The sequence below is a fragment of the Chelonia mydas genome, chromosome 6 (assembly GCF_015237465.2).
Source record: "Chelonia mydas isolate rCheMyd1 chromosome 6, rCheMyd1.pri.v2, whole genome shotgun sequence".
In the NCBI taxonomy this organism is placed as follows: Eukaryota; Metazoa; Chordata; order Testudines; family Cheloniidae; genus Chelonia; species Chelonia mydas.
Window position 1 is genome coordinate 122,113,010 of NC_051246.2, and position 15,028 is coordinate 122,128,037.

General features: G+C 48.8%; 1 protein-coding gene across 3 annotated transcripts in view; it reads left to right on the forward strand.

The window, feature by feature from the left end:
• The window catches only part of ARMH4 (armadillo like helical domain containing 4), a 111,780-nt gene extending 97,186 nt beyond the window's left edge, over positions 1-14,594 (forward strand). For all 3 annotated transcript variants that reach the window (XM_037901187.2, XM_043548120.1, XM_037901188.2), the window contains 2 exons: positions 8,011-8,145; positions 8,369-14,594. In XM_037901187.2, coding sequence (XP_037757115.1) covers positions 8,011-8,145; positions 8,369-8,437 — 204 coding nt within the window. In that variant the 3' untranslated portion in view covers positions 8,438-14,594. The remainder of the gene's footprint in view (positions 1-8,010; positions 8,146-8,368) is intronic.
• The last annotated feature ends 434 nt before the right edge of the window (positions 14,595-15,028 follow it).

Here is a 15,028-nt window from a genome sequence, read left to right on the forward strand (position 1 = left end):
GATTGATTTTAAAGACAATTAAATTTGGACTTTTGAAAAAAAGAAGTCTAGACCGGTGAAGTTATTTTGGGGAAGTTCTATGATCGGGCTGGATAGCTTCTCGTTTCTCTCCTTCCATCTCCTGGTTGGTGAGAGGGAAGGAGCATTTCTCTTTCCATTCCCGGCTGCTGGAAAGGCTGACATTTTTTTTTCTCCCTCTTTCCTTCTTGTCTCCCTGGAGGCCTGGGACGGGATCGCAGTAGGTCTGCTCTGGGGGAGTGGCACGCCCTCAGGCGGGGAGTGTGCCTGTGCCCTAGTGCTGTTTGCTCCACCTAAGACTGAGATGACGTACCCCCACGAACATGCACCTCTAAAGCATAGGGCGAGTGTGACTGTTCTAGGACACAATCTATGATAGTGTATGTTCCCCTGTACTAGTGCAGCACCCTTCCTTAATACCATTCGTGTGCCTGTTCTAAACCCCTGTCCTTCTGATTGCTGCCCTGCCTTCCTCCCCTCTCCTTTCAGGCCTCACCTCAGCTGTGAATCCCTCTCCCAGCACAGTGTAAGGGTGCATCTTTACTGTGTATACACCGTAATTAGACACCCGCGGCTGGCCAGTGCCGGCTGACTCAAGCTCACGGAGCTCAGGCTTTGGGGCTGTTTCATCGCAGTGTAGACGTTCGGGCCTGGGCTGCAGGCAGGGCTCTGGAACCCACCCACCTCAGAGCGAGCGAGAGAGTGTGCGTGAGAGAGCGAGAGGGTGCACGCGCACGAGAGAGAGAGGGTGTGAGAGAGAGAGCCTGCGCGCGTGCAAGTGAGAGAGAGCACATGCATGCGAGAGAGAGATGAGAGGGTGCGTGCATGTGAGCAAGAGAGTGCATGTGAGAGAGGGAGCATGTGTGAGACAGCGAGAGAGAGAGCGTGAAAGAGAAAGCATGCGTGAGAGAGACCAAGAGAGCATGCGCGTGTGTGAGAGCGCGAGAGAGAGCATGCATGCGTGTGAGAGAGTGTGCAAGAGAGAGCGTGCATGCGAGGGAGAGCGTGCATACATGCGTGCGAGAGAGAGCGAGTGTGCATGCGTGTGAGAGAGAGAGCGCGCGCGCCATGCGGCTGCTGCTGGCTCTATGTTCAAAAGGAGCTGCAACCGCCCAGAAAAGCCAAGAGGAGGTTGTGGGGGCAACGAAAGCACCAGTGTTCTGTTCACTTCCCTGGGGAGTTATCGGTGGACTCAAGGAGGACCTGTTGCACCAACCGCAGGGTGGGACTCAAACAGCTTCTCAGACATTGCCCAGGGAGAAATACAAATTTTGTAATGTTGTGAAGCTACTGCAATGTTATTTCATTGACAACAAAGAAATGGAAACCAAAAAAGAATAAATCAGGTGGCCCCTGTGCTTCGAAACACATTTTTGTGACTCAGTAGGGCTTAGAACCCCTTTTGGCAAGACCAGAACGAAAGCTCTCAGGGCCTGGACCAATGATCAGAAGGGGAAAATAACACTGATCCCAGCAGTTCCACTCACCCCCACCCAGCACTGCCTACCAGAACCTGAGCCCATCAATATAATGGGGGAGAAGGGATCAGGATAGCAGTTTTCCTGGAATGGCGTGTGTGAGGGGATTAAGGTGAGTTTCTACCCCTCCTGTGTCGAGGTGCTTGTCTGCCTGTACTAGGGAGGAGGTCCAATGTGGGGGCTTTTAGCAAAGCATCTTAGCCTAGGACTCAGCCAGTCCACCCCAAAAGTCTCAAGATGCGGGGGAGGGAGAAAACCATCTTCATGAGGAAAACAAAGACCAAGATTGAGTGTCCTGAGTAGCATGCACACAAATGTGTCACCTGCTAATGCCAAAGCTACCCCAGTACATTGCACTGACTTGGTGTCATTTTTCTTCTCACTGAGTGTATATCTTTCATTTTGCTCCTCCTGGCACTTCCCTCTTTCCCTCTCCAGCTTTTTCCTTTCCCTGTTGCAAATGCCTGTGCACTCTGGAATTTCAAATTGGAATTGCTCTGTTCTTTCTAATATCGATTGAGCCTGTTGCAGGCTGGTGCCGTATTTCATTGCTGTGCCCCAACCCAGGCTTTACTGCCGTTGTTCCAGTGTAAAAAAAAAAATCTGTTAGCGTCCACGTTATGGAGGGATTTGCTTCAGATTCACAGACATCCCAGGGGATGGGAATTATACTGGGCTGATTTTTTTTTTCATGCTACTTTATATTATCTAGCAAAACTTTGTTCCAGTTCAAAAAAATAAACACCCCAACATAAAATGCTAAATAAAATCACGCACTCAACCTCTTGTATCCTTTTTCCTATTGAGACTGCTAGTAAGATTTAGGCTTAATATTTTCTCTTCTCTGCTCAGGATTGCACTCGGACTAGTATACGGCAAAATTCTGGCCACCTGAACCCCTTACTGCCTCCTGTCCCAATTCTCCACCAGCCCATCTGACCTCTGATGGCTCAGGTCCTGTGCCGAAGGGAGTGTGCCGTGGTTCTGCGAGAACGCTGCGTGGAACCACTTGGGGAAGCAGGGAGTGCATGTAAATGAGCCATCCATGCAATCCTGTCTTTGGGCTCCATTCAGGGGCTGTGGAAATGCCACAGGGGATGGGCAGATAAGGGGTCACTAAACTGATGTCCCTTTTCTTCTTCGGTTTTGGGGGGGTTAGGGATCATGGGAGTGTCTTCCCCTTCTTCCAAATGTCATGAGGGGGGTTCTTTGCCCCAGTTAGCTCTATCCCACGTGCAGCCAGCATGTAGAGTGATGCCCGTGTGGCCTCTTTAAAGTCCTATGTTGTTGACCCTTCCAAGCCCTGTGGAGTCAGGCAGGCCCTACTCCCTGCCAAACATCACCTTCATGGGGGCAGTCAGGTTCCGCCCCCAGGGCCGGGTGCAGAGGAGTGGCTACACAGCCGCCCCGGAAGTGGGGTTTCCCACTGAGTATACATGCAGCACTCCATGGGCTAGGGTGTGAGGTAGCAGGGCCAGGATTTAGCCCATACTGCAGGCATTTGGATACAGGACCCTGACACAATTGCATGAGGAAGCTCTAGAAAGGAGCACGGATTTGCTAGGGTCGTGGCTGGCTAGAGAATCAAGATTCGGACACAGAACAAACACAGCTTTCTGGATTGGAAACCATGCCTGGGCTAATGCTAACAGCAAGCATTTCAACCTCCTCTCGTGGTCTGCACTCACAGCAAAGTTCCAGGAATAGAAATGCCCGTAGTGTATTAATTAGGTCACACAATTAAGGCACCTTAATTAACTCGCTGAAATTTAGCCATTCAACTGTATTCTTCCGAACCTCCTTTTGCAGTAACTTTCCTTTTGAGGGAGGCTACACTTTCAAAGAATGCACTTGCAGCATGCGGTAATGTGCCATTAAACACACAGTGAATGCAAACAAACGGCAAACACATTCCTCAGGCCTTGGGATACAGGGATAAAGCTGTTACTATGGGAAGAGCCATTCCTGTACCAGACAGACAAGGTGGGTGAGGTAGTATCTTTTGTTGGACCCTCACCCACTTTGTCTCTAATGTCCTGGGACCAACACGGCAACAGTCCTGTAACAGCTCTAAGAGAGCCATGATATTAAGAGGGGGTTATGATGTGGACAGTGTGTAAATCAGCTCTCACTAACAACTTCTTTCGCAGGGGAAAGTATGTGTTTTCATTCTCCAGATTAAAATCCAAAGGCAATGCGTGCCGAATAGCATTTTTCCACTTAGCGGTTTATGGAAGAAAAGCAATTATGGTTAAGAAGCATGTGTCAGATTCTTCTAGCTCAGGGGTGGGCAAACTTTTTGGCCCGAGGGCCACATCTGGGTATGGAAATTGTATGGCGGGCCATGAAGGCTCATGAAATTGGGCGTTGGGGTGCGGGATGGGGTGAGGGCTCCGGCTGGGGGCGTGGGCTCTGGGGTGGGGCCAGAAATGAGGAGTCAGGATGCGGGAGGGGGCTCTGGACTGAGGCAGGGGGTTGGGATGTGGGGGTGGGGGGTGAGGGCTCCGGCTGGGGGTGTGGGCTCTGGGGTGGGACTGGGGATGAGGGGTCGGGAGTGCAAGAGGGTGCTCCGGGCTGGGACTGAGGGCGTTCAGCTTGTGGGAGGGGGATCGGGGCTGGGGCAAGGGGTTGGGGTGCGGGAGGGGGTCAGGGGTGCAGGCTCTGGGCGGCGCTTACCTCAAGCAGCTCCCAGAAGCAGCGCCATGTCCTCCCACTCCGGCTCCTACGCAGACCCATGGCCAGGCAGCTCTGTGCGCTGCCCTGTCCACAGGCGCCACCCTGCAGCTCCCATTGGCCATGGTTCCTGGCCAGTGGGAGCTGCGGGGGCGGTGCTTGGGGCAGGGGCAGTGTGAAGAGCCCCCTGGCTGCCCCTACGCATAGGAGCCGGAGAGGGGACATGCTGCTGCTTCTGGGAGCAGCACGGAGTTGGGCAAGCCCCTGACCCCACTCCCCAGCTGGAACACTGGAGCAGGGCAAGCCCCAGACCCCACTCTCCGGCGGAAGCTCGAGGGCCGGATTAAAACGTCTGGAGGGCTGGATGCGGCCCCCGGGCTGTAGTTTGCCCACCTCTGTTCGAGCCTGAGACTCCCTCAGCTGAATGTGTATGATTGCAAATGAATGAGGACCAAAACTAAAAGGCCCCCATTTTCAGCAGGCCTCTGAATTGTGCATGTATCCATCTGCATGTGTCAAAACCATTTTGGACACTTACACTTGCATTTGTGTGTGCATATATGGAAGGGTAAGGACCTGAGTGACTCAGCTGTGTGTGCAATGCCAGAGCTGTTTGTACGTGCAAATTTTAGGTGCACCCAAACCATAGGAGCACTAAAAATGTGGGTTAATTTTCATTTAAAACAGTAAAATGTAAAACAACACACATTTTTTAAAAAGTGTTTTTGTAAATCTAGCAGTTATTTCCAAAATATTCTTTTTTTTTTTTTTTTGGTTACTGGCCATTTCCCAGATTATAAACTGCCAGGCAACGCAAATTTGCTTATAATCAGTAGTGAATTTAAATCAGGTTATCCTAGCTGCATTTCTCACAGCGGGTGTTCTTTTCTTGGCTGAGTTACATGTCGCATCTCAGCTGTGATAACAGCATTCCCTTAGTTTTACTGTACTGCCCACTTAAATTATGCAGCAGGAAAGTCACCCCTCCTTACAGACAGGCAGAGTAATTTGACTTTGTGCATGGAATCACGCAGAGTGGGATGGAGTTGGGCATTTACCGTCTTTCCCCAATCCGTGGGCACAGTCTGAGACGGCAGTACAACTCCTCTCCAGCCACTATGTCAGCTGCTGGGCTGGAATAGCATCCCTCTGGGCAGGAAATCTTGGGCCACTGGGTCAGTTTAAACCTAGGTCCTGTTGCTGCCCTGTTATCATGTCCACAGCACCTCCCTCCTCCTGGGCCTGTCTGAAGCTAGTACAGAGACCTCCTCTGGGGTCCGGGCAAAATTTTTCAGCCAAAACATTGTACTGGTGGAAACAGCCGATCCAGGTTGAGCAGAATATTGAGCAAATTCATGCTGATTTTGGTGACTTATTTCAGTTGGGGGAAAAAATCGTAAGTTTTGTTTGGACACTTTTGATCTAAAGCAACTTTTTCTTTCAAAATTACCTTCAATTTTATTTTTAAAACAGGGCGGGGAGACTTGAAATCAAAACGAAACACTCTAGTTGAAGCATTTTGTCCTGACCTTTTCATTTGCCCTAAATTTTAATAATGTTCAATTTTGGGTTGACCTGAAACAATTCCCCCTCCCCCAGAATTTCCAGCAAACTGAAATATCCATTGTTTGCCCAGCTTTAGTAGGCAGTGCAGAGACTCCCTGCCAATGCCAGTGTGGCCCCGTCTACGTGGTGTTCTCCTTATTACAGAATGGAGAGCTTGTATTTAACAGCCTAATTATTTCTATATAGGTATTAGCCCATCAATGAGAGCCTGCACCAAGCCAGTGTGTCCTGTTCTCTGCAGTCCAGAACCCCGCCTTCCAAAATGGAGGATGACCATTGTTCTCTGCAGCCATATGTTTGCACAATGACAGACACTACACACACACGTGTGTACTCACATCCCCCGACATCCTTGTACAACAGCTATTCCTCATGCACACGCATGTGCGCACACACAGGCAGAGACCCAGCCTAGCGTATAGAATCATAGAATATCAGGGTTGGAAGGGACCTCAGGAGGTCATCTAGTCCAACCCCCTGCTCAAAGTAGGACCAACCCCAACTAAGTGGGACAAAAGGCCTTTGGGTGGAGGGTGATGTTAGCCCTGGCTGAGTGGGACTTCAGTTTCAAAGAATGCATTTTAAGCACACAGCAGCGCACAATTAACCACGCACCAGGGAGTGCAAAGAAATGGCCGTGATTCCATAAGAGAACTGAAGCTCCTGGCCAATTGTTCCCTACCCTGAGCTCACGTAAGCCCAGGCCCATTTCTGTGCTCTGATTTAGGCACACCTCATGTCAGGGGTGTGGTGTTCAACATGCAATGGGTCTGTTGACGTGCCCGTCTAGGCACACAATTAGTTATAGGCATACAACACAGGCTTTTTTCTCTCCCCCACGGTCCCCTGTTAACAGTGACACTGCGCCACCTGCCCACAGCATTTGCAATCCAGTGCCTCATTTATTTCCTTTCTTAAGAGTACGGGACGGTGGTAACTGTTGTCAAATCCTTTGTTATTCAGTGTCCCTGTGCAGCCTTTGGAGCACAGCTGGTTACAGGCTGGGAGTGAGCGAAGAGTCATTCCAACTCTAAACCCCAGCCAGCCTTAAAAAGACAAAGGGGCAAATTCACCCTGACGTACACAGGTAACTCCAGTGATGTCAGTGGAGTTGCAGCCACATATGACAGTGGTGACTTCAACCCAGAGTTTTTAATGGAACTTGACCCTTTACACCAGGGCTGGCCAACCTGCGGCTCCGGAGCCCCGTGCGACTCTTCAGAAGTTAATATGCGGCTCCTTGTCTAGGCACCAACTCCGGGGCTGGAGCTACAGGCACCAACTTTCCAATGTGCGGGCGGGGGGGGGGGTGCTCACGGCTCAACCCCTGGCTCTCCCACAGGCCTGACCCCATTCCACCCCTTCCCACCCCCCTCCCCTGAGCCTGCCATGCCCTCGCTCCTCTCCCACCCCCGAGCCTCCTGCACCCCACGAAACAGCTGATCAGGTGGTGCGGGGAGGGAGAGGGAGGTGCTGATCGGCAGGGCTGCCGGTGGGCGGGAGGCACTGGGAGCAGGGCAGGGGAGCTGATGGGGGGCTGCTGACATATTACTGTGGCTCTTTGGCAATGTACATTGGTAATTCTGGCTCCTTCTCAGGTCCAGGTTGGCCACCCCTGCTTTAGAAGTTTGGCTCAGGCAGGGATTTAAAACATGGGAGGGGGTTGATGTTGTCTGAGACTCATTTAGTCTGTGCCTAATCTTCAGATCCCACAGTGCCGAGCGCAGTACAAACACCTCAATAGGCCAGGTATCGTGCAAAGAGCCTCATCTTAGGCTATATAGCAAATTATCTTGCTTTCACTAAAAGTTGATGTGGGGGGCAGATTATCCCACCTCTGCCTTCTGCCGCATTCTTACACCCTCCTCTGAAGCAGCTGGCTCTGGTTACTATTAGAGTCAGGAACTGGAGAAGATCTCGGGTCTGATCTAGTCTGTCAGCTCCTATGTTCTTATGCAAAAGCTGAGGCTGATAAATGTGTATACCTGAAGGCTAGACAATTTATATTGTTGCATCTCCATGCATTTTAAAAGGGATAATGATACCTCTCCTATAAAGTATTTGGAGAGCTACTGATGAAAAGCATGATATAAGAGCAAGGTGGTGTTATAAATAGTTCTGAGCCCTTCCCTTTTTCAAGGGTGTTTGGTTGTGTTTGGGAACATACTGTAAAATAAAGCATAGAAATACACTGCAGTCTTACGCTAGTGGAGAAAGGACCACCTTGAATTGCTTGCCTCTTTAGTATTGCTGTGATTGTCTCCTTTTCATGTAGGCGGGATACATGTCTGGGATGCTGGTTCCTGTGGGGGTTGGAATAGCTGGAGCCCTGTTTATCCTGGGAGCGCTCTACAGCATTAAGATCATGAATCGCCGAAGGAGAAACGGCTCCAAAAGGCATAAAAGAAAGGTACAGCAAATGTAAAGAAAACCCAGATCTGCTCTCCTGACCACTCTCCTGTTCCCATTTGTGGTTCGTAAAGTAGATACAAGCTAATTGTGGAGCATCATTGTGTGTTTGGGTTGAAATGGACCACTGCTCTAGATTATATTAATTATAGTGGGGGAGGGGCGGGTGAAGGAATTGAAAGGTTTTGCCCATGTAATTGACTCTAAGCTTTTCTTTTCCTTAGCAGAGGGAATTTAACAGCATGCAAGATCGAGTAATGCTCTTAGCTGATAGCTCTGAAGATGAATTTTGAACCCGACTGCAGAGCCGTTGTGATATCCAGTGACTTTTTCGGGGGCAAGGGGAGAGGAGGGAGCAAAAGGAAGGCATTTGTGCTGCATCACTGCTATCAGCCACCATGTGCCACTGTGTAGTGGTTTCTACATCCTGGCCAAACAGGCATGCTGTATTCTAAATGTAATGCGCAATGATGTTTGTTTTTATACAGTAGTGAGATTACACATTCACACAGTGCTCCTCATTGAAATGCAGAATACGTATTGTTACAGCTGGAGCTGATTCTAATGGGTGGTGACTTTGTGTTGATCACAGTGTAATGTTTTTGTTCCAGCTGATGGTAACTAATCATAATTATTGCTGTCACCTAATTTCAGGATGGAAACCTTCACCGAGAATGACTTCTGTCCAATTAGTTAACTGTAAATGTTATATTACCGGAGCTAGAGTTTGTCAATGCTAAAATTAGCTGTTCTGCTTAATTAACAAACTACACACTTGAACCACTTCCCTTGTCAACAGGGAGACGCCCAAGTACAGTCCAATTATGGACATAATAATAGGCTCATTTGTACGTTCCTTGCCCCAATTTCCCTTGTCCTTTTAAAAAATCCTCCTTTTAACTGTGTTCCATGTTTAGGGAAAACATATGGAAATGGCAACAAAACATGATTCCCAGCCTAAATATTCAGTGCAGTTTTCACCAGCATTATAACAGCACAACAAATGCCACCACACGCACATTGACAAATGCTAAGATGCTCTTTGCATGAATCTCTTCGCTTTTATTCAGTGTGCCGTTGGAATATCAAGCAGGCAAAAGAAACGGAAAAGCAGGCTGGAGAGTTTGCATCTTAAGGGGCTTATCTGATTGTTTGTTTGGTGTGGTTCACCTATCATGCAGAGCTCTGCCCTCTTAGCGGTACTAGAGAAATAATAATCGAGTGTCTGTCTCTTTTCACAGTTGGTAACTAGCTGTTATAAGCGTCACAGACACCTGTGGCCCTCTGCATCGTGGAAGGTGCATAATGCTGTGGCTGTGTCCTGCCATCTGATTGATCAGGAAAGCAGGTAGTGTGTGGGATGCAGTAGGGATGGCAAATGAAGCACACGCTGTCGGCTCATCCAGAAGGAGCTCTCCTCCTCTTGAGTGCTGAAGAGGACCTCACCTGTGGCCGATAGATTTTTTTTGGACTAGATTCAGATCAGGTTTAGAAGTTGTGCCAGCACAAGGCTGCCATGCATGTGGCTGGAGATGGGTAGGCAGTCATGGCTGGGGTACGTATGGTTATAGATAGCAAAGGCCCCATCAGTGGAGAGGGAAGTCAAGGCTGGGATATATGTGGCCAAACAGAAAAGGCAGTCAGAGCTGCAGCATGTGTGGTTGTGGGTGCAGTGGGGTCAGATTGGGAACATGTGGGCACAGGCCAGAAGGCAGCTGAGGCTGGAGTGAAGGTAGCCAGAGCTTAAAAAGGTTTTAGGAGGGGGTGTGCGTGGCCATCGGTGGAAAGGCAATCAAAGCTGTAATACATGCAGCCACAGGTGGCTCAGGCTGGGGGAAAGTGGCCTTACTGGTCATTTCATCAGCAAGCGTGAGCAGCATCAACATGTACAGTTGATGTCAAAATTACACAGGGAATTAGCAAAACCTGTTTCTGGAACTGGACAGGAAAGAAGGGGCATTGCTGCTGAGCTGGTTGGTTGGTCGGTTGTTTCAGCCCCAGAGTATGTGCCATGTTTTGTGGTTGTTTTTTAAAAAAAGGCCCCTTATTTCCTCTGCTCCGGCATGCAGTGAGATGGCTGCTTCATTTTGCAGCCATATTACACTGATGCAAAAATCCTTATTCCCAAGCTGGAAATTGCCCCTATTCCAGGGAACCGTGACTAAAGCTACTATGAGTCGAGGAGACAAGATGAGTCAAGTAAGGTCAGGAGGCTGCTCGTTTATCTAGATTGATCCCTCTAAACCTTTGAAAGAAGTATGAGAGACGTGCTTGAAGAATAGTCAGGGTATGATTGAATTCTTTGTAAAGGTGAAAAGGACTGGCTAATTGCCAAGATGCGACATAGCAAAGCCCTGTAAGTTACACCAATGGCTTGTGAGGATGGTACAGAAGCCAGAGATACAGGGAGGCCCCACTTCTGCCCTATCACCCTGCCCATACCCTCCACCCTGTGGGGGCCGGTATCATTTGAGTGTGTAAATTCTATCGTTGGCATGCACAGGTGATAGTGATCAAACACTGCATAGGCACATGATTGTGTGTGCAAAGCTGAGGCTTATGCTTTGAAAATCTGACTGGCTGCTGACTGCAGAAAACAGCTCACACGCCAACCAGTGGATACAGTGCGAACCGGAAAAATTGGATTCCTTTTCTGGGATAGTGATAGCTCTTCCTCTGGAAATGGAGGGCCAGTGGACTGCAGAATGCCATGCACAAATGTGATGTGTAATAACAAGTTTGCTCACTCAAACCGAAGTTCTTTGCAGTATCTCTTTCCCATGTTCCCTTGAGAGTGAAAGAAGGCACCAACAGGATTTGAAATGCGCCTATTGATGAGTCTTCCAATCTGACAGCTCTGCATGGTGAGTCAGGGATTTCTCAACAAACATGTGGAAAATAGAGGTGGACTAAGGCTAAACAGAGCCAGTTCCAACAAAATGTTGGGGTCCGCCTGGAGAGTGTCTTCCTTCAAGCACCCCTCTGGGACAGACTTTCCCTCCCAATACCTCCAGATAGACTTTTGTCTTCCACCCCTGGGTCTTTGGTCTTCCTCCCTTGCTAGGCAGTCCCAGATCCCCTGGCAGCAATCACCTGTTTGTTCTGTAAAAGCGGCAAAGAGTCCTGTGGCACCTTATAGATTAACCGATGTATTGGAGCATAAGCTTTCGTGGGTGAATACCCACTTCGTCAGATGCATGTAGTGGAAATTTCCAGAGGCAGGTATAAATATGCAAGCAAGAATCAGGCTAGGGATGTTTGTTCTGTTGCCACTTGCTACTCTGCCTCTCACTGGTGCTCTGAGGTGTCTCTGTCCATGAGGTCTGGATCTCAAGGATCCTGCCTAAATCCACCCGGGAAACATATAGCATTTATTTAAATGCAGTTTAAATCCAGTGGCAGGGTTGTTTGTTCTTATAACAAATGGTTAAAGCCTCTTTCCCTCAGAGCTAGGGATCAGTCCTAGGTAGGAGAAGCATTTCCTCTTGGAATGAATGCCCACTCTTTCCTTCTCTCTCTCTCAAGTTGCTTGGAGGAGGAGAGATGGTTTTGGGGTGTTGCCACATTTACAAAATGAGGAGCTTTGCTGGCTAACTACCTGCTCCAGCTGGGGCTTCTGGTAATGGGGAGGTCTTTTCCTTTGGTCTCTTTGAGGACCTGGCCGGGCTTGTGGCCAGGTCTGATGGTGGAAGCGAAGCCTTCAGCAGAGTGACTTTCATCCCAGCTCAGCTTAATTAATGTTGTCTCAGCCAGAATCAGCTTTTAGCAGGCTGGGAGCAAGAGACTATACAGGCAACTGTTGGATATTTGTGGAAATTTTTCTCCCATCTTAAAGGGGGAGGCAAAAGAAGAACGTACGGGCTAAGGGCATGAACCGTTCTGTAGGAGTGGGTGTAACTGACTTAGGAGCAGCAAGGTTAGTAACTGGTCTCACTGGGCTCTTTGCCAGCGGCGATGCCCCGGAAGACAGATCTGAGCTGGTAGCGGGAAGGTGAGCTGCTGGGGGAGATGAGAGTCAGAGGACTCGGGATGGCTCAGTGAGACCCAAACGGCTGGGAATCAGCAGGGCTGTCTGCAAGGAAAGCCTCTGCATTGTGCTGCGGCTAGTGACTGTTCACAAGGGGTAACAGCGGTGTGGGGCTCTGTGCAGTAGATTTGTAGCCTGTGTTGACTGAGCAGGAAAAGAGGAAGCATGGGGGTGGAGGGGATCCCAGTGCTAGGAATGTAAATAACGCTGCTGTGGCCAGGGCCCCTCAGCTGGGGATGTCAGCTTGTTGGATTGGAAAAGCTGCTAGCCAGCCACTCCGGCCTTTCGTTGTGCTAATAAAGCCGTAGTTTGGGAAATGCTAACTTTGTACACTCAACCGTTTCTCTTTTTTCCCCACTGTCATTAAGTTCATAAGAAATTAAAAGGAAGGCTGCCTGCGGAAATGATGAAGCTGCATGTAAATGAAACAGCTGCATTTCTCTCTCCTTGTCTGTCCTGGTGTGTTTGACAGCCAAGAACAGCTCAGTACTATCACGGATTTTATTCCCTCTGCCTGTGCCAGGCACATGTGCTAACCACAGGGCTGTAACAGCTGTGTCTGAAGTAGGGTCTGACAGTTAAATGCAAACTTCCCAGTGGTTAAACAGCACGTAGGTGCAGGAAGTAGGGGTGTGGGAGGTGCTGCAGCACCCCCCTGGCTTGAAGTGGTTTCCATTATATGCAGGGTTTGCAGTTTGGTTCCATGGCTCTCGGCACCCCTACCATACAAATTGTTCCAGTGGCCCTGTTATGGGGAGACATGAGCTGCCGTAGCAGGAAATGCCAAGCTCTCTGAGATGCGCTACGCTTCCTGGTCATGTTAAATGTCAGCCATTGTGGTCCCTCTGGGGGCCAGGGTGCATCCGCCTGTGGGAAGCAGCAGAGGGCCTACGAAACTGTCAGGTGACGCTCAAGAGGACCTGATCCCAAGACCGATGAAGTCGATGGAAAGACACTCATTGACATCAGTGGGCTTTGAATGAGGCTCAGAGTTTCCAGCTAATCTCCTCCTCCCCCACAGGGTGCTGGAGAGGAGGCAAGTGGCATAGCCTTCCATAGCATTTGAAGGGAAAGCCCTAGTCCGGCAGATACAGGGACATCCACAGAAAGGGCTGGTCCCTCTATGCTTTTGTTCTGGGCCCCTTGACATCATGACTCCCTCAGGAATGGGGCTGTCATTAGCCAGGCACGCACTGTCTGGGCAAAACCATCCTCTCGGGAGGGCTGCAGGCATGCAGCGCAACATAATGCAGATTCTAGTAGCACTGGTATAGACAGCTGCTTGGAGAGCCTCTCCTCTGATGAGGAGCATGCCACAGAATTCAGCTGCGACCTGGATCTTCCAGCTCTCCCTCTGCACAGACAAGTAGAGACAACGGCCAGGCCTATTATTAGGCTGCCAGTGAAAAATCATTTTGGAATGTCTTTGGAAAGGAGGCCAGGCCTGATCCAATGCCCATTGAAGTCAGTCGGAGGTGGAGCTGGCCCTTGGTATGCACGCACCGTTTAACTGCATGTCCATCTAGGGCCTGATCCAAAGGCAGACGGCGGAAAGACTTCAGAGGACTTTAAAATTGCTTCCCAGACAGCAACCTGGGTTTCACCAGTAGCTGGACAAATCCGTTTGAAATAATCGGGATGCAGGCTGGGTGGGAGTCGTGTCCTGTGGGAGTAGGGTGCCCAGATAGCAAGTGTGAAAAACCAGGACAGGGGGTGCAGGGTACTAGGCGCCTCTATAAGACAAAGCCCTGAATATCAGGACATCTGGTCACCCTATATAACAGCTGAAACCTCCCGTCTCTTAAGGCTTTCTTGATTTTATTTGTACTTAGTCTTAAAATAAACCACTTCTTTTTTTTTAAACTGCTTTTTAAAAAAAATATAACAACAACTGCACTTGTTTCTGGCACTACTTTGCAACAGTGGACTATCAGCCTCTGAAAATAGGGGTGTATCATGAAACCGTCGGCCCAGTCGTAACCACAGCGCAATGATCCCTTTGTTTGGCACAAGGCAGGTAGCTTGCTTCTGTTACTCAGCGGATGCCTGGTTAGGAATTTCATGCTAGCACAAGCCACAATTTATTGTAGGCATCACAAAAGAGTTTCACTGTTTAAAGTTTTGGTTCAAATGGGAGGAGCAGGCCTGCTTGCTGTGCAGTTCTTGTCATGACAAAATGTACCTTCGCTGTACAGCTGCTGATTTTAAAACGTCTATCATGGCTGGATATTCACCTTCGATTCGATTTTTTTTTTTTTTTTTTTTTTTGGACTGCATGGCTTCCATAAAGTGCTAACAGCAGTCCCTTGTGCTTTCCTGTGGTTTTCTATTCCAGACCAGAACTACTGCTCATATTGTGCCAATGGAATGTAGCACTTTGTTAAATTAAAATATCAGAAAATAAAAGCTGTCCATCATATCTACCTTTAATTGACTCGCATCCTTGATTTATGGTTTGTCACTTTGGCTTTTTTATTAATATTTGAATCATATTTTTAAGACTCAAGCTTTTCTTTTCTTTACTGTCTGATTTGTTTGCATGTTTTAGGGGCCTGTGCAAGATTCTGCCTGGGACTGAATCGTGATATTTCTGCAGTTTTCCAGGAGTTAAATGCAAACGATCCAGGAGATCCAGAAATAGGTTCTACAAATATTTCATAAAGCAAATAGACCTGTTATCAAGTGCACAGATACTGATTAGAGGAAGCGTTTATTTTGTGCAAATGATACAGAGGAATGGAAACCATTTGAAAGTGAAAAATGTCGACCACATTTTTCAAATGTGTACACTATTGTGTATGCAATTTGCCCATTGCATGCATAGGTCAAAGGCTGGCGTATACGTACACCTTTGCAT